At 31.2% G+C, this 23,806-nt stretch overlaps 1 protein-coding gene across 4 annotated transcripts in view; it reads right to left on the bottom strand.

The window, feature by feature from the left end:
• The window catches only part of LOC145256493 (E3 ubiquitin-protein ligase UBR2-like), a 262,146-nt gene that overhangs the window by 219,493 nt on the left and 18,847 nt on the right, over positions 1 to 23,806 (bottom strand). For all 4 annotated transcript variants that reach the window (XM_080115440.1, XM_080115442.1, XM_080115441.1 and 1 more), the window contains exon 2: positions 5,383 to 5,648. In XM_080115440.1, coding sequence (XP_079971566.1) covers positions 5,383 to 5,648 — 266 coding nt within the window. The remainder of the gene's footprint in view (positions 1 to 5,382; positions 5,649 to 23,806) is intronic.

The following is a 23,806-nucleotide window of genomic DNA, read 5'->3' as shown; positions in this document are numbered from 1 at the left end:
TTTCAAATGAAAGTATTTGCTTTATTCTCTTGATCTTCAGGCAAGGATCAAAGCGCACTATCTGATCTGTCCTTGGTCAATAAAGTAATTGTTCTTAATTGCCTCAGATCATTCATATCGATTCCAGAGTTTAGAAGATAGATTCCCAGAGTTCAAAAAGATACATCCGTCTGAAGACGATCGGAGGTTAAATTGACTGAAACATTGTGAAAATAACACTCAAGATGAAAACAATCCTAATAATCCAAATAATATGGCAAATACAAGTTCAAAAGAAAAGCAATACATTAAAAATCTAGAACAATCTTCTAACTGGATATAGACACATTTTGTTTTCAGAAAAAAAAATTTACCATTGTTCACATTGCGTTTCTCCTTCACTATTGTTAATTAATTTTTCATCTTTACTGCATTAACCTGGTCAACATGCTGTTAACTGATCTCCATTTCTGTCAGAACACCCAATTTTGGGGATGATGATGGGTTTGATATTGTCGTTTTCAACATGCAAGTCTGACCATGATTTGATGTCATCTTTGGTCATCCTGGGAGTCTTCTGGTCAGCCTTATACATGACGTAATGTGCAGGCATTCCTAATTTATATACCGTCTAGATCGTAATAGCTAATAGCGTCATGTCTAGATTTATTTTGATCAACTTTTATAAAATTTGCACTATTTTGCCAAGTCAAGTGTTAGTTTCACTTTTATATTAAAAAGCCGAACAAACTGAAATGCATTGAGTTCCTTGGCCTTCGCGCCGGGAACGTCCAGAAAGCAAATCAGTTTTGATCAATGCGGTGAAAACCGTCATATCAAACAACTGCTTTTCAAATTGAGACCCCCATTTTTTATGGGGAGCTGACACCCCCCCCAACATCTTGGGGAAACAAACAACCAAAGTTGGGGAAAGCAAACAAAACCAATTGCCTGATTTCATTTAATTCACACACCTGTCAATTAAGTTTTAATTGTTACTCTGCCATCATGGGCGAGCGGTTAACATGTCAGAATTTTTTCCACCTTCGCCTCAAGGTTCCGGGTTCAATTCTACCTACCAAAAATTTTTTTTTTCTTTTACCACATGGGCAACGTTGGGCAGGTTGGGGGGGGGGTCCGGTTTTTTAAAGTTTAACATCTTTTTTTTTTTAAATTTCAAATAAAAACGCATTTGATTTTGTAATTCTGCATTTTTTTCAACCTTTCCATCTGACCTCAAGTCATAAATCATCATTCAACTCATGTTAAATTAACCACATACAGTGAATCTATTACTAACGAAGATTTGATCTAATTTATCTGAAGCCGAATCTATGCTATATCTTAATGCTCAATTCAGTTTACTATATGATTCAGTACTATCTTTCAATGCAAAAGAGTAGGATAGGGTAATGTAACATCTATTCTATGCTCAGAAGACAGTCTTCCCAGGCATTACGTCCTTTTTGTTAGTCATGATACCATCCTCCCAGGCTAAAATATGCAACTGGAAACAATAATCAATTATTTTAGATTGTGATGCAAGTGTGTATTTATTGCTTACTTTTATGGACTTTTGAAACACTAAAAAAGACTTTTTCTGGTGTGTGTGTTTTTTTTTTTTTTTTTTTTTTTTACAAGTGAGTCACTACTCATCAAGGTCCAAAGGCCACTTAAAGATAAGGATTAATGATTGTAAGGTTGTCAGCGAGACAACAGTAAGTGATTGGCAGTGATGGAAATTGGGTAGAATTGGATTATTTAAGGTGACAGTTCAACAAGAACTTGTATACATTGGACTTGAAGACGACCATGTTGTAATCAGCCTGGAAAGCAGACCCATAGTTCTACAGGCAGGCAGTTCTTCAAAAGAAACTTTGTTCATGGAATTTGCATTTAGATTTAAGCACAAAGCGGGAGAAATAATTGGTGACAATGGTTGAAACTAAGCAAGTGTTTTTCAGGGTGGGGTATAGAGTTAAGCTCAGTCGAGCACTTGCCATAAAATTAAAAATAAAACAGAGATAGATTGACAATATCTCTTGTGAGAAAGAGCTTGCAAGAAGTTGACAGTGTTGCATTCATTTCATAGTAAGATTATCAAGATGCCAGAATTTTAACCTTGATAATTTTATGTAAAAAAATATACACAATACTAAATTCAATATGAAAAAAAAAAAAAAAAAATCCCATAACATTAATATTTCTTGGCTTTCGGAAAGGGATCAGGTGTAGTATCCACTCTCAGTCAGTGAGAGGGAAATCTTTCTTAGAGAATTTTTATTCCAATCCTAAGAGAAACCTTTTTCATAAGAACCATTCCTTAAACATCTTATTCAGTTTAACGTGCGTTTTACAAGCTGGCATGTGTCAGATTTTAGAAATTGATTTCCAAACTAATCTATCTCTGGTCAGGTCTTTATCCGTCTTTCTCTAAAGTTAATGTTCTTGCAAACAAACTTTCAATTAACCAATAAATTCAACTCCACATATTTCCAATGTTTACAAGTAGTATTAAATTATTAAATTACACAATGTTGCGGTTAACTGAACTGAGACTGACCATTTTCATGAACAGATTAAGGATGTGACAAGAGAAGTAATTTAACTAGATCAGCCAAATCAATCATAAACCAATCATTTAATGATCAGCGGATTTCTCTTATATGAAGATTGGGGCATTTGTAAGAATTGGTAGGCAATTACAAGTAGTAATATTGTACCAGACAGTACAGAGGGTCACTTATTAAGTCGGATTCTTGCACCAATTCAAATTACTGAGAACATCAGACAGTTTCATATTACAAAACTGTCACTGAAAGATTTCAAAACAACCATGCAATACAGAAGAAGCATTTAAAAAATAAAATCTTAATCCCTCGTGCATACAAATGCATTTTCCACTACTTGGACATTGAGAAAAAACAAAAATCTTCAATAACAAGACTTTATATGGCTTAACATCAACATGCCACATAAAAAAAAAAAAAAAGAAAAAAAAAAAGCATTGTATTTCATGCTTTATGAGTCAAGACTTTGATTTTTAAATAAATGTTTACTTCAAAAAAGAAATCTGCATTCTGATTGGTCCCTGAACCCTTTTTATATTTCTTCAGTTAAACTTAATCCCTCATACATACAATTCACTTTCCACTAGTCAGACATAGGAAAAAAACATCAATCTCCAATAATACAAGACTTCATATGGCTTAACAACATACCACGTAAAAGAAAAAAATTGTATTTCTTAACATACGCATAAAGTTTTAAAAGTGTACAACGATGAAGTTTGATAGAAAAAATTTTTATTTTTACACTTGATAAAAGACATTTGTTGTTGTTTTTCGATTCTTCAGATGTTAACTGTATTACATAATTGCTGATTTAAAAAAAAAATGTTTTAATAGAAAATCCACTGTTTAAAAAGCATTGCTGATATTGGAATTAAAAAATTTTGAGTTTAAAAGATCATACAAATGCAGAATTTTTTTAATATATTAAAATTAAATTTTGGATCCATAAAAAAAATCTTCAGGAAAATTACAGATACTATTTTTTTCTTTTACAGGTCATGCTGATGCCTGACACATCGTCAGAGGTTGAAGATTTTAGAGGAAAAAATATCTGGATTTTTCTGAATGTTCTTTTATAAATCTAAAGTTTGAATTTAGTTTTAATAAAAATAAAATAAATTTTAAATTAAAAATTTAAATTTAATTGTCACCTTTATGTTATTTCAATTGTTTAATTTTGAACGTGCATGCCAATAGCATAAGTGCTTTTTAAACAATGGATTTTCTATTCTACGCATGCATACGATCGGAACTTGCATACTGAATCGGACATTTCAAACTGCAATCTTCAACATCTGAAGAAAAACTTTGAAATTTAACGAACAAAAAAAAAATATATATTCTGCATTTTTAACGATTAAATTTAATAGATTTTTATTAACTAACAGGACCCGTTAATCGGCATTGCATGGCATAGACACAGTAAAGTTAAAAAAAGTATAAATTCGCATAGTGAAGAATGGGGTCGGAAGAGGACTTATGGAATAGGGGGTAAAATTGGAACTACTTCCTCTGTAGGTTATGACAATGATGTCACCCCTAAAAATAAAATGCAATGTTTTAATATTACGAATTAATGTGTCTAAAATGTTCTACAGTTAAATAAGATAATGGTTAATAGTGTAGCCATAATAAATTTGTATGTGCCATCTGTTGTTGTAAACATACAGTATTTTGGTCTAGAAGGGGGAAAACTATGCCTCTCTTATTATATATATAGGGATGAGTTACTACTTAAGACTAAAAGCCACTCGTGGATATGTATTAGCAACCTGGATAGATTGTCAGTTTAATGATGAAGAATATTATTAGAAGATTGAAATAATCAATGGAAGGAATGACATGGCTTATGACAAGTATTTGACATCAAATTTGAAGATGACGATCTTGTAACTCTCAGGGAAGCAATCTTGTAGCAATATATTTCATATATGAGAAGTTCTTAGAAATGCTGTTCATGTAAATCCTATTTGACATTAGACATACAGAAATAGGAAAATGCTTCACAGTTGTGATAGAAAAAAACACAGGTTCTTGCTGTAAAAAAGATCATTGTTGCCTTTATGACATTGCAGTGGATTTTTTCTTTATCTTTTATTAAATGTACGCAAACTTAACAATTTCAACTAGTACCAACACATTTTCAAAAAAAATCAACATAAGCAACTTAGACACCAAGGTCAGAAAATGGGATTGAGAAGTCAGCGGCCTCGAGGAGAGGCACTCTGACCTACAAAAAGTGCTTGAACAGCCCTGTCAGCATTCCCGGTAAGGGTGATGGACAATAAACTAATCCCTACTCAAAGAGAAGAGGCAAAACCTGGAAAGGTGGACCTCCTAGAATTTTCAAACCAAAAAAAATAGCAACAGGTTGAGTGCTTGGTCAGCAACAAAGCTTTTGCAAAGGACATATCAGTCTACTTCTTTACAAAAAGTGAATCAACACTAGTGGTTGGTTTTGGTTGTTTTTATTTTACGGCATATCAACCCTTTTCAGGTTATTTAATGCTGAATCCAGTGATTTTTAAGAACAATTTTTTTAATAGAATATATTTGTTTTTTGCAAGTCAGTTTCTATTTAACCCATAGTTGGGACCCTAATAGGTACTACCACTCCGGGTCAGAGTGGACCTGGGAGCAATGGCAATTAAAGGGTGGCTCCACACTCTCCAAAGCCCGCAAGCTGGGGCCTCACCATCGGATATAGTTTAAGGTCATATCCCCATTGAGGGACTTTTACCCTCTGCAGGGGGGGGGGCAGTCGGCGTATTTTAATGCCCCACCGACAGAGCCGTCAACACTAGTGATGCACATGCATCTATAAACTTACCTGCATGAATAACTTGGTTCGCCATGCTTAAAGACATGGCCACAAATCTGTGATGGGACATCTTTTTCTTTTAACTGTTTGAAGACCGTTTCTGGATCTCCACTGCATAAAAAACTTTCCAACGGGCTGAAAATAATCTTTTGGGATAATCTTTCTTCTTTGCTGTTATTATCCTGATTTGGGGCAAAAACAATAGGTACAAAGTTTTTCCAGTGTTTTTTCAAAGAAGCCAACAAAGTGCCTTTTTCGTAATTGTTTTTCCATTCCTGAAAAGTTAAAACGAAAAAAGTTTAATTAAATTTATTGTTTTAGAGTCAGAAAAAATTGAAGAGGACAAAAAAAAGGGGAGAACAGAAAAAATATAGAATAAAGACGTACCTAAAAAATAAACCCAAAATCGATAAATTATTACTTAGTATACAGGAAGACATCCAAAGGAAAAGGAAAGAAACATACCTAGAATAAAGAATTAAGTTAAATGTGATATCTTCTACTTGTTTTATAGTAAAAGAAAAAAACGACCTCTTCAAGCAATAATTGCACCTACAAGTCATTATCAGGAATGACCTCATTTTACTTGTTCTTTTTTAACTTTTACATTTTTAGTTAATTTTCAAAATCCTATTTATAAAGAAAAACTATCAACTTATAAAACTAATACAATTAAGGTTAATTCGATGTAAACGACTTCCAAAACTTAATGTGAGAAATTTGCTAAAAAAAAAAAGTTTAACCCAGTTTAAAATGATTTGACATTTTAAACGCTTTCAGGGTTGGCTCTTCCACCTTCCGACTTTGCTTTCTCGTACATCTCTTCACATTGTAACTTCTTAGATATTTTGTTAGCAAGCATTCTGTAATTTCATTCTCCCAGATCGATAATTGAAGTCAGCTTTTACCATACTTGACAGCATTCAACGAGGATGGGTTGAGCCAGCTCCTCTTATAGAATACAGAGTCGCAGATGAATGTGGTCCACAGCGAGTAACACAGAAATGGGCATCCGGTTCCAAGACCAGTGATGAACATTATGGACCAGAGCTAGGTTTGATATTGGTTTGGATGGTGTATAATCACATCTTCAGCTGGCCTTCCAGGGCATCTTCAATCTCAAAGTGGTTTCAGAGCTATAGCTGTGTGGATAAATACTCTTGGGTTGCAGTGCGCAGCATGGCTGAACCAGCTGTCCCATTTAAACCATACAGACTCCCTTTTCCCTCCTTTAATGAAACCATCTTTATAAACTTGCTTATTCTTCCTTTTTAATCTCGCTTTTTTTATCTATATAAAAAGTCATTGTAACTTTGCTGTTTTTTTTTGTTTTTTTTAATCAACTTTGACTTTTTTTTTGCAGGGGGGGGGGGGCAAAATGCTTACATTTTGGTCAAGTAAATTATTAAAATTAAAAATAATCCTGTGCAATGCCAGAGACAAGGATATCTAGTAGCAAATCAACCTGTTGACTGAAATGAACCAACATTACCTTCAAGTCTTTACTATTAAAAATTGTTATAAATGCAACATGTTTTTGGATGGGCATGCATAGAGTAGCAGTAAAAATATGATTAGTGTTAGAAGAAAAAAAAAAGGTGAAGAGCATTACATGTTGACGCTGCAGCTAAAACAAATAGTGATAAATTTTTGGATAAAAATTTTGAAAACCGCAACTTTTCTCAAACATCAAAAACTCGGATAGAAAACAGATGAACAAAAAAAAATTTTCAAATACGAAAATTAAGACAAAAATGAAACTCATTTAAAATGAACGAAAACTGTTGAACCTTAAGCAAAGAGAAAGCAAAACCCCATTTTATTCTTGAAATTACTTAAAGAAATAATTCTTGGTGTGGATTACTTGTATCAGCTTGGACAGATTGGTGCGACTTCCTCCCAAATAAGTAGAGCATTTTTTATCACTTTTGCTAATGCTGAGCTACATCACGACATAGCTAACCAATCTTAATTCCATAGACTAGGACCAACTACTTGTGGGCCTAGTAATACTGCTAGGTCACCCTTGATTGTTCCCACCCAGGTCTTTAACTGTCCACCACCCAGTTTGCACCAACCAAAGAAACAGAAATGATGGCGGAGCTCTCTCTCCATGTCTGAACCATCTTAGTATTAGGGTAAAACAAACAAGGGTAGGAGATTTAATCATCGACAAGAATCTCCAGTTAGTATTCAATCCATATGTATTAATGTATAAAATACAGTGGGGTTGACCATTGTTGAAGCTGCAAGTCAACTGCTTTCTTGGTCATTTCAGTCAATTGAATTGGGATAACATAAAATTTACTTTTTCGTACTTTTGCAGTTTATGGACCATGTTATTTTTCTCCCCCCCCCCCCCCCCGGTAGGGTTTTTTTAAGTAAAATTCAATTTGATACTAGTGCACTTATTGATCCATGCTGAAATGATGTTATTTAGAAAGCCATTCTTAACATGGGGAGGGGGGTTGTACTTATTCTGTACTTTAACCTTACAATTTAATAAAAACATAAAACTTTAAACTTGAAAACACTATGTAAAAAATTTCAGTTTTTACAGTATCTTGTTTATCAAATCCTAAAGTACAGAATAATTAACAAAGCCCTCTTCCAATGTTAAGAATGGATTTTGAAATGTTATTTCAGCATGATCTCTAAAGAGCAGAAGTATCTACATTTTTTTTTTTTTTATGTTAAAAACCATTCAAGGATAAGGGTTTACAAAATGGATTGATAAGTTAATGATGAATATTATGAGAGAATTAAATATATACAAGCGGCTAGGGACCACTTAGGAATTTGATTGTTGGTATCAAAAACTATGACAACCTAAAAATTGGAGCTAGTAACTCCAAGCAGTCTAAAAAAGTTTGTATTTTTAATATTTCATAGATGTCAAGGAAAGTCTACGAACTCACGACATCTGAAAATTACACATTTTTGTGCATAAAATCAATTCTAGACTAATTAGAATATAAAAGTTGGTACACGACGAAAGGTTTGGGGGCACAAAGATTTTGAAAATAACGCTAAAAATGTTTCCAGAGTTATTGTACATGTTTGCCTAAATTTGGCTGTAAGATTAGCAAATCTCACAAAAGTATGTGGCACTACTAGAAAATTAACTTTTTTTTTTTTTTTGGATTAATTTTTATAATACCAACAACTAGGGAAAGTGAAGAAAATATGAGGGTTTTGTTTTCTTTTCTTTTCTTTTTATTATTTTTAGATGATTTGATATGGAAGTTTTTCTATTAATTTTTTTTTTTTTCAGCTATCATAAAAAAATTCTTTTTGGATTATTTCAACATTTGTAATTTTGGTTTTCAGATAAGACAAGGAGGTGTTGGAAAATTCATTTTTTCCTTCAGGTAAAAGAAACTATAATACTTGACCTTTTTTTAATTAAAGTGTAATTCACACCAGAAATTAGTTCTTCACGTGGAGATGATTGTATAGCAGTGCGTGGACTTGAAAAGGCCAGGGTGCTTGCTCGACCGCAATAGATGGAAACAATGGCAGCTAAATAGCAATTAAACAGATCTTAAAGTACACGTCTTCTGCGGAATTTAATGTTTGTCAAAGACAAAAAAGAAATCTGTTACAGTTTGAAAAGTCAAGGTTCATTCAAGAATTTCACTCATTCAAAAAAAATCTTTTCGCTAACGTCTCAAAATTACTTAAGTTTTAGTCGTAGGGTTAAAATCTCAAGCAAAAATCTATTACGGACACGGGTTAAAAGGAAATGTTTTGTTTACTTAAGGTTTTACCTCAAAGTGACTGGCTGACATGCAAGGACCCAAATTAATATTGAGCTACGTGCGTCCGGCTTCAATAATCACATATGCTAATTTATTTTCATGAGCAATAAAGGAAGGCTTGATCTATTATATAAAGTTGATTTTTTTTTTTTTTTAATTTTATTCAAGTTGGGGATAGGGCATCCTACCAGATACCAGACATTCACCTACTATCTCAAACATTCCAACCTTCCATGAAATTGTAATGGTTTGTGTCCTCCTTGCACTTCATTCACAGGGTATATTTGCTAGGTAGTTTTTTTTTTTTTCGTGAGTCTGGTTGCTCCTATAATTACTGGAATGGAGATCTTCCTAAGTTTCCAATTTCTTTTCATGTTGTACGTATTTTGTTAGCTCTGTTTAACCCAGCATCATTGCAGACGCAGACTTCTACTTCCTATGCGTGTCAAAAACCACAATTATTTTTATCAGCATCCTAGATGAATATCTCAAATTTAAAAAAAAAAATTTATTTGAGGGTCAACTAGGCCAGGTTCTGCCAGTGGCGGAGGTGTCAGGCATTTTCAATCTTATGCACGAATTTGAAACGAGGCCGCTTTATTTCTTATGATTACACTAAACGCCCATCGTTGCCCGATCATACTTTATACTTCAATGTTATATTTTTATTTATGCTTATTGCTTATATATTATGATACAATCAATCCGCTATTGAATATTATGAGGAATAATTTGCCCGGTATACTAATTCACAAAAAAAAAAAAAAAAAAAAAAAAAAAAAAACATGTCATTTATCAAATTCCGTTTGTGTTTGTTTACAATATCATGTCAGCTGATATTTGGGTTTGACGATGAATGTCCTGGAAATGTTACTTCTGATTAAGGTTTAGTTTTAAGAAAATGCAAACAAAGAAATGATTTGCAGCGATTATAAATGGTACCTCATTTTTTATCGTAAATTGAATTCATTAATAAGAAAAAAATTCAAATAAAATGGTGAGGTACACCTGGGATTGAACAGGAAATCATTTGATCTGTAGTTGAATACTCTACCACTTACCTATATATCCAGATGACAATTTGTTTTTTTAAGAAATCATTTGCAAAGATTTTGTTACCTCCCTTGATGGTGCAACATAAAAATTCCCTTGTAAAAAATCTTTTTGATTTTCAATACTTAGAGCAGTACACTTGGACAAGAAAAGGCTTTGAATAATCAGATTTCAAGAGTCATATTTTACAAACCAAAGAACTTGAGTCCTCAAAATACAACCATTTTGTTCAGAGATGAATATACTTTTAAATGAATTAATAATAATGTACATTTTATATCTTTTGAGTGTTAAACAAAAAAATTAACAATCTGAACAGCATAAAATGGCGTTTTCAGTAAGATTTTGTAAACACTCCCTCTGATTTGTAAATGCTTGTACTGCATTTGTATCAAAAATTTTGTTATGAAATTTGGAAAATAACCAGAAGAGATGTCACTTAATAGTTTGGGGGTGTCTGAAATACTTTTGACAACTCGTTTTTTTGTTGTGTTAAAAATTCAACATGAGTATTAAAAATTTTGAAAACAATATTCTTCGGACACCCAGTGTTAAATAAAACAATCTTTTTACTGTTTTTATCCATTAAAATTGTAATTGTATGTTGTTTTCTCTTCTGGTAGCTAACAAAATCATGATACCCAAAAACAAATTGAGTGTAGACTGTCTGGTAGTAGTAGCAATAGCAGTATCATCAGCGGCAGCAGTAGCAAGTGATAGCATGACTTTAAATAGGTTTTTTGTTCATTTTTTTTTAATTCCAGATCAAATTTTTTTTTTAAATTGAAAATCTGATTATAAAAGAATTTTCTTACATATTTAGAGCTATTTTGTTATCAACCATATATTTAAAAAATTTGACCAGTAGCCAAATTTTTAAAATATTGTTTTGCTTTGAACAACTGAAAATGTGAAATATGATTTTTGTTCACGTGTACGAGCGGTACACCCCCTTTATATTTTAATTTGTCTTTTTTTTTACAATGTTTTCAGCAGATTATTATCAAATGGAAATTAATCTACTCAATTATCCAAATAAAAAAAATGTAAGTATTTGTAAGAGTTGCTCAGTTTCTAGTGAAGTTATGAAATAAAAACGGTAGAAAAGACATGAAATGTAATCATATACATACATATATAGAAAAGGCAAAAGCGGCGCACCTAAAGGCTTTTTTTGTAGGGGTTCTCCAGGGGGAAAGAGGTACTATTTCTTACAACTGTTATATACCCCCTAGATCGTAATATCTACGACTTGCGAAGGAATGTTGTGTCTAGATTCATTTTGATCGATTTTTATAAAATCCGCGCTATTCCGTTCTGTCCTCTGTTTGTTCAGCTTTTTAGTATAAATACAGTGAAACTGATGGAGCGGGGGAACGTCCAGAAAGCAAATCAACTTTGATCAATGCAGTGAAAACCATCATATCAGACAATTGCTATTCATTTGGACACTCACCTTTTTTTATGAGGAGCTGGTTTTCCCCCCCAACATCTTGGGGAAACAAAACAAAACAAAAAAACTGACTCGCAGTCAAAGTTAATTGCAAGATTTCATTTCCCCTATAGCGTGATGTTTGACCTCATTAAATTTACGCACCGATCACGTGACTTTTTAATCGTTTAATTTCATCCACCCTCATTCCACTGCCTTTGTAGCGTCGAGGTAAGTTAACACTTTTTTTTTAGCTTTCGTCTCAAGGATTCGAGTTTGAGCCTACTAAAACTTTTTTTTACACCTACAAACACCCGGGCAATGCCGGGCACCCTCGCTAGTCTCTCTCTCTCTCATATATATATATATATATATATATATAAAAGGCAAAGTGTGTGTGTCTCGCAAAAACTTGACAGAGGTGACTGATTTTCACCAGATCAGTATCATTGTCAAGTTCGACCCTTCAGACGACAAATATCGAAAAATTGGCTAAAAATATTAATTCCTTCACTCTCAACTGGGCATTTTTCTCCAGGGAGGGGTAGCAAAAAAAATCGTTCCTTCACAACAATTTAGCCAAATATGCATGCACAAAAAAAGGTTCTTTCTTGAAAGAGTTTAAACTTTATAAAAACCCAATTTCGGTGGTGCTTTTATAGCTCAGTCGGTTAAGGAGCAGTCTCGTTATCTTAAGATTGCACGTTCAAGCCAAGATGTAAGTTTTTTTTTTATTTTTAAAGTTTTAATATTGAAATAGGATTATTTATGTCATTTTTTTGCGTTTTTTTTTTTCATGATCGCCGTTTTTTGTTTTTGTATTTCCGATTTTTTTTTTAAGTTTTAACATCGTTCGCTTACACATTTGTTTTTGTTTTGTTTTTTTCCATCATGTTCGCTGTTTTTTTTGTTTTTCCAATTTTTTTTTAAGTTATAACATTTTGCTGGTTTTGTTGGGTTTTTTATACTATTTACACAGGGTTGTTTTGATTTACACCCCCCCCCCCCCATCCATCCACACACACACCTCCGGGCAACACCGGGTACCCAAGCTAGTTAAAAATAAAAATCAAATTCATTCAAAATTTGTGAACAAGTTGTCAGCTTTAGCAAAGTTTTTTTTTTTATATTAAAATAAGTGGGCAGAAAATACTTGATACCTTTCCAAACTTCACGTTTTGTTGGAGAGACGTCACTTGTTTTAAATAACATTTATTTTTGTCTGTTTGTTGTAATTCTTGTAAAGTTCCATAATGGGTGTCAACCGCCCTCTTAAAAAAAGAAAAAAAAAAAAAAGCACTCTTAAACCTACTTCTAACACTAGGTAGGAGTGCAAGCCTCCTCCGAAAACCTTTATCCCTAACAATAATGCTATGTCTGAATGGCAAGCTCCTCACCAAACAAAATTCCTTGGTAAGCTATATATAAGGGTAAAAAAGACCTTTCCTGAAAAGAAAAGTGCACATGACTTATCTCTCATAAAAAAATAAATTGGTCAACTGTCCTAAAACGCTAGAATGGTCTCGAAATGGTGAATTATTTTACATTAAATTTATGTGAAACAAACCCCTGTTCTAAATTCTAAAATTGTTTTTGTTTTGTTTCTATCAAGTCTTGAGGATCTACACACATAATTTCCCTTAGCCCTATCATTAACCCAAAGTCAGAGTGGCAACCTCTCCACCCTTTCATAATTGCATGAAGATCTTAAAACCATATATAATCGCATTTTAGAAAGAAAAAAAAAAACGTTCAGGATTCATCACCTAAAGAAAAAAAAAATGAGTTAACTGCCCTAAAATAACTCAAAATGATTTTTGTTTATCTTTCATAAGTTTTTCAAGGTGTTCATACAATTGTCTACAAAAGGTAGAATCACAGGGAGGTGGTCAGATGGGAGTTACATAGCATTTTTAAGGAATTGCAGCATATTATGTGCCTTTACTGCAGATTATTTGGAAACCATTAATTTCCGGAGATTTTCAGTAGCATATTCGGACTCCTAACACAAAAATACACTTACAGGGTAAATTTCATTGCTTAACAAAAAATTTCATTGCTTAACAAAAATATAGCATTTTTATTAAAAAAGTACTTAATAGTACTAAATAGTCAAACTTTCTTAATTTTAATTGGATTTTAAAAATTTAAAAAGATTCTTAGTTGATCAAGCTCTTTCTATGTAAGCTACTATTGCTATATTAAGCTATTTCGATTTTTTTATGTTTATTGCTACTTATAGGATGAATTAATGTACAAAACATTAATAAGAACACTGCCAGAGAAATTATCTTTTTGTGAAATTTGCAAAAGATAAGCTGTCGTTTAGGAACCTATGAGGTAGGAAGTCACACAATGTGATTGTTTTTTTATATATGATAGTAGATATATATATATACATACATGCATACATATACTGGCAAAAAACAAAAATGACAAGGAAGAACTTCATATTTGTATTTTTTCGGATATTACAATTGTTTCAATATAAACCAGAAAATTTTATATTATTCAAAAATTTTCATAGTTACATCTTATTAGATATGTTTGAAAAAAATACAAAGTTTATACGTATCTTGACACATTTTCATTCTGTTAAAACTACATTACCATATAAATTTCTTCAACACGGACGGTGGACATGTTAAAAGCATGAGGGGTGGTATTTACTGCACAATGTAGTTTTAGCAGAATGAAAATGTGTCAAGATACGTACAAACTTTGTATTTTTTTTAAACCATATCTGATGAAGTGTAACTACGAAAATTTTCAAATAATATAAAATTCAAAATTGTCTGGTTTATGTCCAAACAATTGTAATATTCGAAAAAAAAAAAAAAAAAAAAAAAATACAAATATGAATTTATTCCTTCTTGTTTTTGCCAATGTATATATATATATATATATATATGCTCGATTACCTAAATGTTAATCATGTTGCTTAATATTTGAGTCAATTCACATGGCTCAAATTCTTATTGATATATGGACATTACCATTTGTTAATTGATTTTAAATATATTAAACCCTTGGAATAACCTTATATATATATATATATATACACACACACAATATGAAAAGATAGAATGTTTGATAGAAATAGCTTACACTTTTTAACCTCTTCTATTTTGTTTTTAGTGACCCTCAAACAATACCGGATGTCCCTGTTAGTAAAAAATAAAAGAATTCCTTTCACTTCATCAAGTGGATGAAGAATATAAAGTTCATTTGTAAACTACGAGATGGACAAAATAGAACATATTCTGCTGTTATGATTATGAGATTGTGCTCTCGATGTGTCACTTAGGTAAGGAGAAGGCAGATATGGAACAAATTGAATTGACCCTTATGACTGCATACATGACAAATAGGTTCAACATGTCTAATTCACCTAGTGGAATACATTTGAAGCAAAATGCTTACCTACAAATTCATGTTGGTAAAGCGATCTGACTTTTTTCAAACAGTAACTGTCAAACTTAAGCAGTTTTGTCTTATGTAATAAGGTTTTGGTCTAAACTATTAAATCAGTTATCACACCTATAAGATCCTGAGGAGTTTGCTTTTGTTGGAGGCTGGCTCTTGGGGCCTTCACAATGCATAAAATAGAAGTCTATCAAGGCGAGAAATTGAACTTTAATGGTTCCAATTGAAGTAAGCGTGTAAGCTGTGGCCTGATCAAGTTTTAATCCTATTTTTCAAATTTTGGGTAAATTTATACTTTTTAATCTCTTTTGGACACATCCAACATTATTTCAATGAAGTCCTCTTAATCCCATATATATTTAGCTAATTTGTGATTTTCAAGTGAAAATATAAAATAAAAGCATTTCCTTTGTATGGCACGAATGCAAATGCTACGAGTTTGTTGTACTTTGAAAAATATATTTTGGAAAAAAATAATACAATCGAAACAAATTAGGCACAAGGCCATTAATCTTCAGTCTCCACAAGAACCTGTGGCATAATGAGTAAAGTTGTAAGTTACCCTCTTCTGGGTATCGACGGTTCAATCCTCAGTAAGGGTAATACTCCAAATACAATTGCAAATTATTTAGGACTTCTACCTGGTCATGGCTGATGGAATGAGAGCATGCTACCGCCATAGATTAAATAAAAGATTCTGTTCAAAATTTCGTGCAGATTCCAGAGTTCGACAGAAAAATACCAGAGTTTGACAAAAGACACCTGAAGAAGGTTAGATGTTACATCTCTCGAAACGTGAACATAACACTCAAGATGAAGATAGTAGTCCGAAGTATCTAAATTATAAAAAAAATCCAGAAACAATTTTTTTTTTTTTTTTTATATTTTATTGCAATAAATTGAAAAAAATATTTGGGTCGATGTTAATATCAGTTATGAAATAACGGTTCAACAAGATGCACCTGAAGGAGGTCAGGTCATATTGGCTGAAATGTTGTGAGAAAGATAAGAACAATTGTCCAAATAATCAAAAGTAAAGAATTGAGATGATTTTTTTTTATATACGAAAATTGTATGCGACACCTTCATACCGTCAATAAAATAAGGTGTGCATATATTTCCACAAATGTAAAAATACACTGGGGGGGGGGGGTTATTTATAGATTATAGGTTTACAGATAATTTAAAATTGACTAATATTTATCATTTTATCAGTAGTCCAAGCAATGGAAAATTTTAGTTCTAAACAGAAACAAAAGAATCGATTTTGGCATCAGAAAATAGGCATATGTTTTTCAGATTCTAATACACCAACAACTTCAGCCTTAAGAATTACACATCAATATCGTTTAAAATCATAGATTGAAAAAAAAAAAATTAGACTTCAGCGTGGGGGTTCATTTTAGTATATAAATTTAGCAAAATATGACCACTCACTACATAGAACAAGACAGGTAACCATTTTCATATTTACAAAAAGCCAATATTCTTATTGATTTTTTTAATTCCTATTTTTCTAGTTATTAAGAGAGTACTAACGCATAATTGTATAAAAATTAAATCTTTTTTTGCCCCCTCTCTCTCTCATAGAACCTCCATCATTGAAAATAACAACTACAAATATTGAATCTGAATTAATCTATGCACAAACTCAATTTTTAATGAAAAGAATGCGTTCTGAATGAACCGAAAAGGGTTGAGTTTATTTACATAATTAGCAGAGATACTCGACGTTGCCTGGTGGTAGGAAGAACAATAGCTTAGTTTTTAAAAAGTTTGACCTAGTTTCAGTATTGTTTTTGAAACACTATGAAAAAAAAAATTATCCCTTCCATACGCTCTCTACTGATCCTAAAGGAACATTTAAGTTTTGGTTGGACACACGGATATAGATAAAACATCATTAAAGAGTGGAGGGGTGGTATGTGTGTGTGTGTATATATATATATATATATATATATATATATATATTACACACACCAAAAAAGCATGGTTGTGTGGAAATAATCGGATTTATGTGTCGAGGTGGAGATGGGCTATTAATAGCTGATAATCGTCTGCGATGTTAAATTGAATCGATCATGAGAAACTAACAATTGACAGACGTGGGGAGAGGGAAGGAGAAATGTGGAAACACAAAGAAAAACAAAAGAATCTACAATATCGATCAAATGCGTAGGAGGAGATGATTGATAATACATGATTGGCAAACATCGGATGGAAAAAAGGCGGGGGGTACATAAACGAGTTGCATAATTCTTTAAAAAAAGTTATCTAGAAAATCATGACTAGCCGTGCCTACTCGGTGTTAGGGAATCGGTTTTGTTTTAATAGGATTTTTCAAGTTACATTTAATTATTACAGCATGGGGTAAATTTTATTTTTAGTCAAATTATTTAAAGTGGAGCATTATTTTTTAAACAACTTTTGGTACTTGTACAATTTAATCAAGACATTAAAAAACGAAAACATCGAAAGGTTAAATTGTACGAATCCGTTTTGGACTGAAGATCTCCGAAAAAAAAAAAAAAAAAATTCACTTAATTTGATCGAGTAGTTTTTTTTTTTTTCGTTTTTTTTTTTTTTTTTTTTTTTTTACAGCAGAAAAACACATTTTTATGAGAACGCGTTGAAGTCGGCCATTATGGAATTTTTTAACATGCCACGGGGAGATAACTCCAGTTAAAGCGCCGACACTCCCTCCCCATCTTTAATACTAGCTTTTCTTCCAAAAATTCGAACCTATTGCTCGGTATCATAAATTGTCTTTTCGCTGTCAAAAAAAAAAAAAAAAAAAAAAAAAAAACTACTTGATGAAATTAAATGAATTTTTTTTCGGAGAACTTCGTTTCATAACGGATACGTGCAATATAACCATTTCTCGATATTTTCATTTTTCTAATGTCCTGATTAAACTGTACAATTACCCAACTTTTTGTTCTTTAAACCTTTTTTTTTTTTTAACAAACATTGAAAACAATTTAGTATTCATGCTATCTTTTTTAATGTATATATAGTACTTTCAAGTTAAATTCAAATTTTACGGTATCTTTTGTTTAATTGTTAGGTGAAAATACAGACTAGTAACAAAACTCCCTCCGTTATTATTTCAGTACGGTCCGTATTCTGCAGTGCACCAAATCCGTTTTTTTTTTTTGTTTGTTTTTTTTCATACACTGAAAATGCCGTTCAATAATCCCCTGTTTCGAGCCCTACCTCCATTTGAGTTTGGCAATTTAAGAAAAAAAAAATCGAAGTATAAGATGGAGATAACCGAATAATGACATTTTCAATTCATGAAACCACAACTTCGACGTGCAAATACGCCTTTATTAATTTACGCCGGATGCGAAACACGAGATCTTATCCCAATTTATATTAAAAAAGTTAAAGCGATTGAGAGGGGGGGGGGTCAGTCCCACTCCCAAATAGGGGTACTGAATTAGGCCAAAAGTAAAAGTTGCACTAGCTGCAGTGCATCATCAGTCCAGTAGAATTTCTTCAATCTAGTACAGAAAAGGCATACTATCAAAACAGATACTACACTTTGCTTCTCGTCTGTTTTAAATAATAAAACATAAAAAATAAAAGTTATTTAATCTGTATGATGTACGTACTTGTGATGAAACGAAAATGTTCCAAAAAGCACATAAAATGATCTAATCTTATATTTATAAAAATCATTTTAAAGCGATTAATGAGAACTCGTAGGCATTACAACATAAATCTAGTTCGTACGAATTATCGTAGTTATCTCCCTTTTTCTTTCATATATATATATATATATATATATATATATATATATATATATTTCAAATAGTGGCAGAGATGGTCACTCTTCGGATACTCAAAATATTTTATTAATAAAAAAAAAGTTATTTTTTAAATATAACTTTGTTTTGCCATGAGTACGTACATCATAGATTTTTTCGGGTTTATTTTACAATAGACAGAAATACGATATAGTGATTTAAAAATTTAAAAAATGTTATCAAAGGCAATATAAGTCACTCTTCTACCTAACTGGAAAAAAAAAATACCGATAAAAACTCAATAAATGTAATGGTAACATTTATTGGGTGAGTTTCTACCAGTATTTTGTTTTATTTTTAAGCCATTATCGAGACTTCAAAGATGTAAGAGTCAGATCGCAGATATTTTTTCTTGTTCTCGCGTAACACTCGACATGAATTGTTTTTCGAACCAAATAAACGTGTAAAAACTTAATCAGCTAGGTAGAAGTGTATCTTTGATGACATTTTATTACCAGTTTTCCGTACGCCTATCCATTGAAAAAGAAAATTTGGTTTATTTTACAATAGAGGTGCAAGGTGCAATTCTGCACAAGCAGGATTTCTGATTTTTTACATTCATTGGTGGTGGGGTCTGAAATTACACACGAGACAACTGCTGATGCTATTCTCTATCTATATAAGAGCCAGGTACGTCCAAGGATGGAATACTGTTGCCACATCTGGGCAGGAGCTGCTAGAAAGGACTTGTCCTGCCTTGAAAGAGTTCAAAATAGACTTCGTAGCCTCGTAGGAGATGTCCTTTTCTCCTCCTTGCAACCTCTATCTCACAGAAGAGATGTTGCGAGTTTGTCTCTGATGTATCATTATTTTCATGGAAAGTGTTCGACTGAGCTTCAATCTATGGTCCCCCCTTGCAAAACTTTCACAAGAAACACTCGTCTAGCTGTAAACACTATCAATAATTTCCCCCACTCTTTATCTGTGCCTAAACCTAATCGTAGATTCCATGAACAAAGCTTCTTTCTTAGAACTGCACGCCTGTGGAATTGTCTTCCGTTTTCCTGCTTTCCGGCTGACTACAATATGGTTGTGTTCAAGTCTAAAGTAAATAAGTTCTTGATGAGCCGTTCCATATAAGTTACCAAATTTTCATTACTAATGATTACTATATTGTCCAATTTCTACTGTACACTCTTTAACCCTTATCCTTGAGTGGCCTCTGGGCCTTGATAATGTGGTGATGCCTATGTAAAAAAAAAAAAAAAAAAAAAAAAAAAAACTGGAGAGAAGAAACTAGGAAGTAATTTCCTAATGTGTGATCGCTTTTTTATTTTCAGTGAAATAGATTTTTTTTTTAGGGTGTAACAAACTAAAAATAAACAAGGAAGAAAGGTTGAATTTAATCCTCCAGAAAAGACGCCGACAAAAAAACGGAGATGTTTATCCTAATCGCCTAAAAAAAGTAAATTCATGTAAGGGTCCTCATTTACAATAATACCTTTAAATTCAAATTATGAATTTTATTTGTTTTAAAATTGTTTAGAAATAATTACCAACGTTTAGTATTACACTATATGTTCGTTTCTCGTCGTTCAGCCAAACAGAAAAAAAATAGGAGAAAGGGAGATGCAATTAGATAAAAAATACTAATAATAAGCAATGGAATAAAAAAAAAGGGGGGGGTCTGAAATACAGAAAAATTTTCTAACCAACACACCTGTATCGGAATTTTTGACACCCCTAACACAAAATTGCGAATAAAATATAAAAAACTTGTAATTTCTCTTTTTAAAGTGGGTTTATTTTCTTTATGGAATATACTTCCAAAATAAACTATTAAAGTTGTTAAAAAAATAATAGAAATATTATTTAAAAAAAACAAAACCGTGTTTACAAAGTGCCGGCGCGCGTTCATGCAGCCATGTTTTTTACGTAATGAAATCAACTGAATTTTATGAGTTAAATTTTTTCAATTTTTAAACTTTAAAAATCTATAAAAAATTTTCTATTGGTTAAATTTTTACGGTATTTTCAGGGTCAATGTGAAATTTTATGCTCTTTCCAATAAACCGAATATAATATTTTAGACAAACGGGTTTTTTTTTATTCACCCCCCCCCATTTTGAAATGTCTATTAAAATTTAAATAATTTACTCACCAAAGTTTTATATACCACAAATTGAAGATAAAAGATCAATAAATAAAATATTCTAATTTAAAACAAAAAAAAAAAAGCGTTTTTTGGAAATTTACCTGTAAAGTCCAAAGTGTAAAACCTTTTTTCTTTAAAAACCACGTTATTTATTTTTAAAGTGAAAGCTCATGTTATGCTTAGATTGTCAAATAATATCGGACGCTGGCGACAATTTTTTCTATTTCATTCAATGTTTTCTTTTTTAGATATTTAAAAAAATTCACTCGATAAAGAAATAAAATATATTAATCAAAAACTCATGTATTTCATTAAGAGAATATAAAAAAAAAAAAATTTTTAATCGGTAGAGTGGGTTTTTTTTTTTTTTAACGGCAAAAACTGATAAATGAAGGTGTTCATTTTTAACTAAGGAGGCCCAAAAATACTAAGTTTGGTTTACAGCACGCAATAGAAAGAGACATTAACTGTGGCACTTCGAAGCCACTGGAAGATAAACTCAAAGAAAAGCGGACATTTACCTCCCTTTATTTCAACAGTGAAAAACATCTGAATTCGGGTTTTTTTTTGGAATCCTTGTTTAAAAAAGTATTTTATTTAAAAAGGACATGGAATATAAGTATAAATATGGATAAGTTCTTAATGAACAATGAAAGTACCCATTGAATAGTATTTTTTATAGGTAAGTGATTTTTCGGAATTCATATATATTTTTTATAATCGAAGTAAGAAAAATTTTGATTTTCTTTAAATCTTAAAAAAAAAAAAAAAAAAAAAAACGATTTAAAAAAAAGACATATTGCAGAATTTGCTATTAAGCCCGTTATTTTTTTATTTTATTTTTAATTTGGTCTTTGCTCCTTTAATTGAAAAAAAAAATTAGGCTTTGAATTACATTTTTCAAGTAGTTATAAGCTTTGAAAGATAGTAAGTTGAATAATTCAACTTACTATCACGCATTTTTAATGGCGGCTTCTGACACTGCTACTGTAACACTAGGTGTGTCAGAATTCTTTAGGAATTTTTTGACACCCTTAACACAAAACTGCGAATAAAATACACAAAACTTGTAATTTCTTTTTTTTAAAGTGGTTTGTTTAATTTCTTTATGGAATATATTTCCAAAATAAAGTATTGAAGTTTTTTTGAAAAATAACATTTTTATTTTTTAAAAACAGTGTTTACAAAGTGCCTGCACACGCTCATGCAGCCATTTTTTTTCCACTTAATAAAATGAATTCAATTTTATGAGTTAAATATTTTTCAATTTAAAAATCTATCAAAATTTTTCCATTGTTAAATTTTTACAATATTTGCAGGTTTAATGTGAAATTTTATGATCTTTCCAATAAACCAAATATAATATTCTAGACAAACGTTTTTTTTTTAATTCACCCCCCCCCCCATTTTGAAAAGTCTATTAAAATGAAAAGAAATTTCTCACCTCAGATTTATATATCACAAATTGAAGATAAAAGATCAATAAATAAAAATCTAATTTAAAACAAAAAAAGTTTTGTGCAAATGTAACAAAGTTTAAATCCATTTTTTGAAACCAAGTTGATTTTTTTTTTTTTTAAGTTAAACCTCACATTTTTTAAATTTTGTCCTAAAAAGATTCCTACAACAATTTCTTTGTTTCATTCAATGGTGTTTTTTTTTTTTATATTTAAAAAAAAAAAAAAAAATCACTCGATAAAGAAGAAATAAAATATATTAAATCAAAAACTCATGTATTTCTTTAAGAGAATAAAAAAAAAGATGGAAAATTGGTCAAGTGGAATTCATTTAAACGGCAAAAACTGATAAGTAAAATGTGATCATTTTTAAAATACGGTTGCCCATATTGTCTAACTTTTGTTTACAGCAAACACATGCCAGAAATAGAAAGGGAAGATTAATTCTGCCACTTTTAAGCCACCGAAGTTCTCAACTGGAAGAAAGGGAAACATTTATCTCCCCTTTCTTCCAGTTGTGACCATCTGATAATGCCATATTTTTGAATCCTTGGTTATAAAATTATTTTATTTAAAAAGTACATGGAATATAAAGTAAAAATATGGATAAATTCTTAACAATGAACAATGGAAGTACCCATTGATTAGTATTTTTTATAGGTAAGTGATTTTTTTAGAATTTATATTTATTATATTCAAAGTTAAAATTCGTTGATTTTCTTGAAATCTTTTAAGAAAACCGATTAAAAAAAAAAAAATATTGCATATTTTGCTATTAAACCTGTTATTTTAAAATTTGGTCTTTGCTCCATTTATTGAAAAAAAAAAAAGAAAAAAAAAATTAGGGTTTAATTACATTTTTCAAGTAGTTATAAGCTTCGAAAGATCTAATTATTCAAGTTTTTATCACATTTTTAATGGCGGCTTCTGACACTGCTACTGTAGGTGTGCCAGAATCTTTTTGGAATTTTTAACACTCCTAACACAAAACTGCGAATAAAAAATAAAAAACTTGTAATTTCTCTTTTTAAAGTTGGTTGTTTATTTCCTTTATGGAATATACTTCAAAAATAAACTATTAAAGTTGTTTAAAAAATAGAAATATTTTTTATTTTTTTAAAAAAACAGTGTTTACAAAGTGCTGGTGCGCGTTCATGCAGCCATGTTTTTAACGTAATAAAATCAACTAAATTTTACGAGTTAAATTTTCTCAATTTTAAAACTTTAAAAATCTATCAAAATTTTTCTAATGGTTCATGAATTTTTACATTTTCAGGTTCAAATGTAAAATTTTATGCTTTTTCCAATAAACCGAATATAATATTCTAGACAAGCGTTTCTTTTTTTAAATTCACCCCCCCCCATTTTGAAATGTCTATTCAAATGAAAATAATTTT

Source organism: Euprymna scolopes, chromosome 32 (genome assembly GCF_053919585.1).
Source record: "Euprymna scolopes isolate OS-2025 chromosome 32, ASM5391958v1, whole genome shotgun sequence".
In the NCBI taxonomy this organism is placed as follows: domain Eukaryota; kingdom Metazoa; phylum Mollusca; class Cephalopoda; order Sepiida; family Sepiolidae; genus Euprymna; species Euprymna scolopes.
The sequence above is the reverse complement of the archived record's forward strand: the minus strand, read 5'-3'. Positions and strand labels throughout refer to the sequence as shown.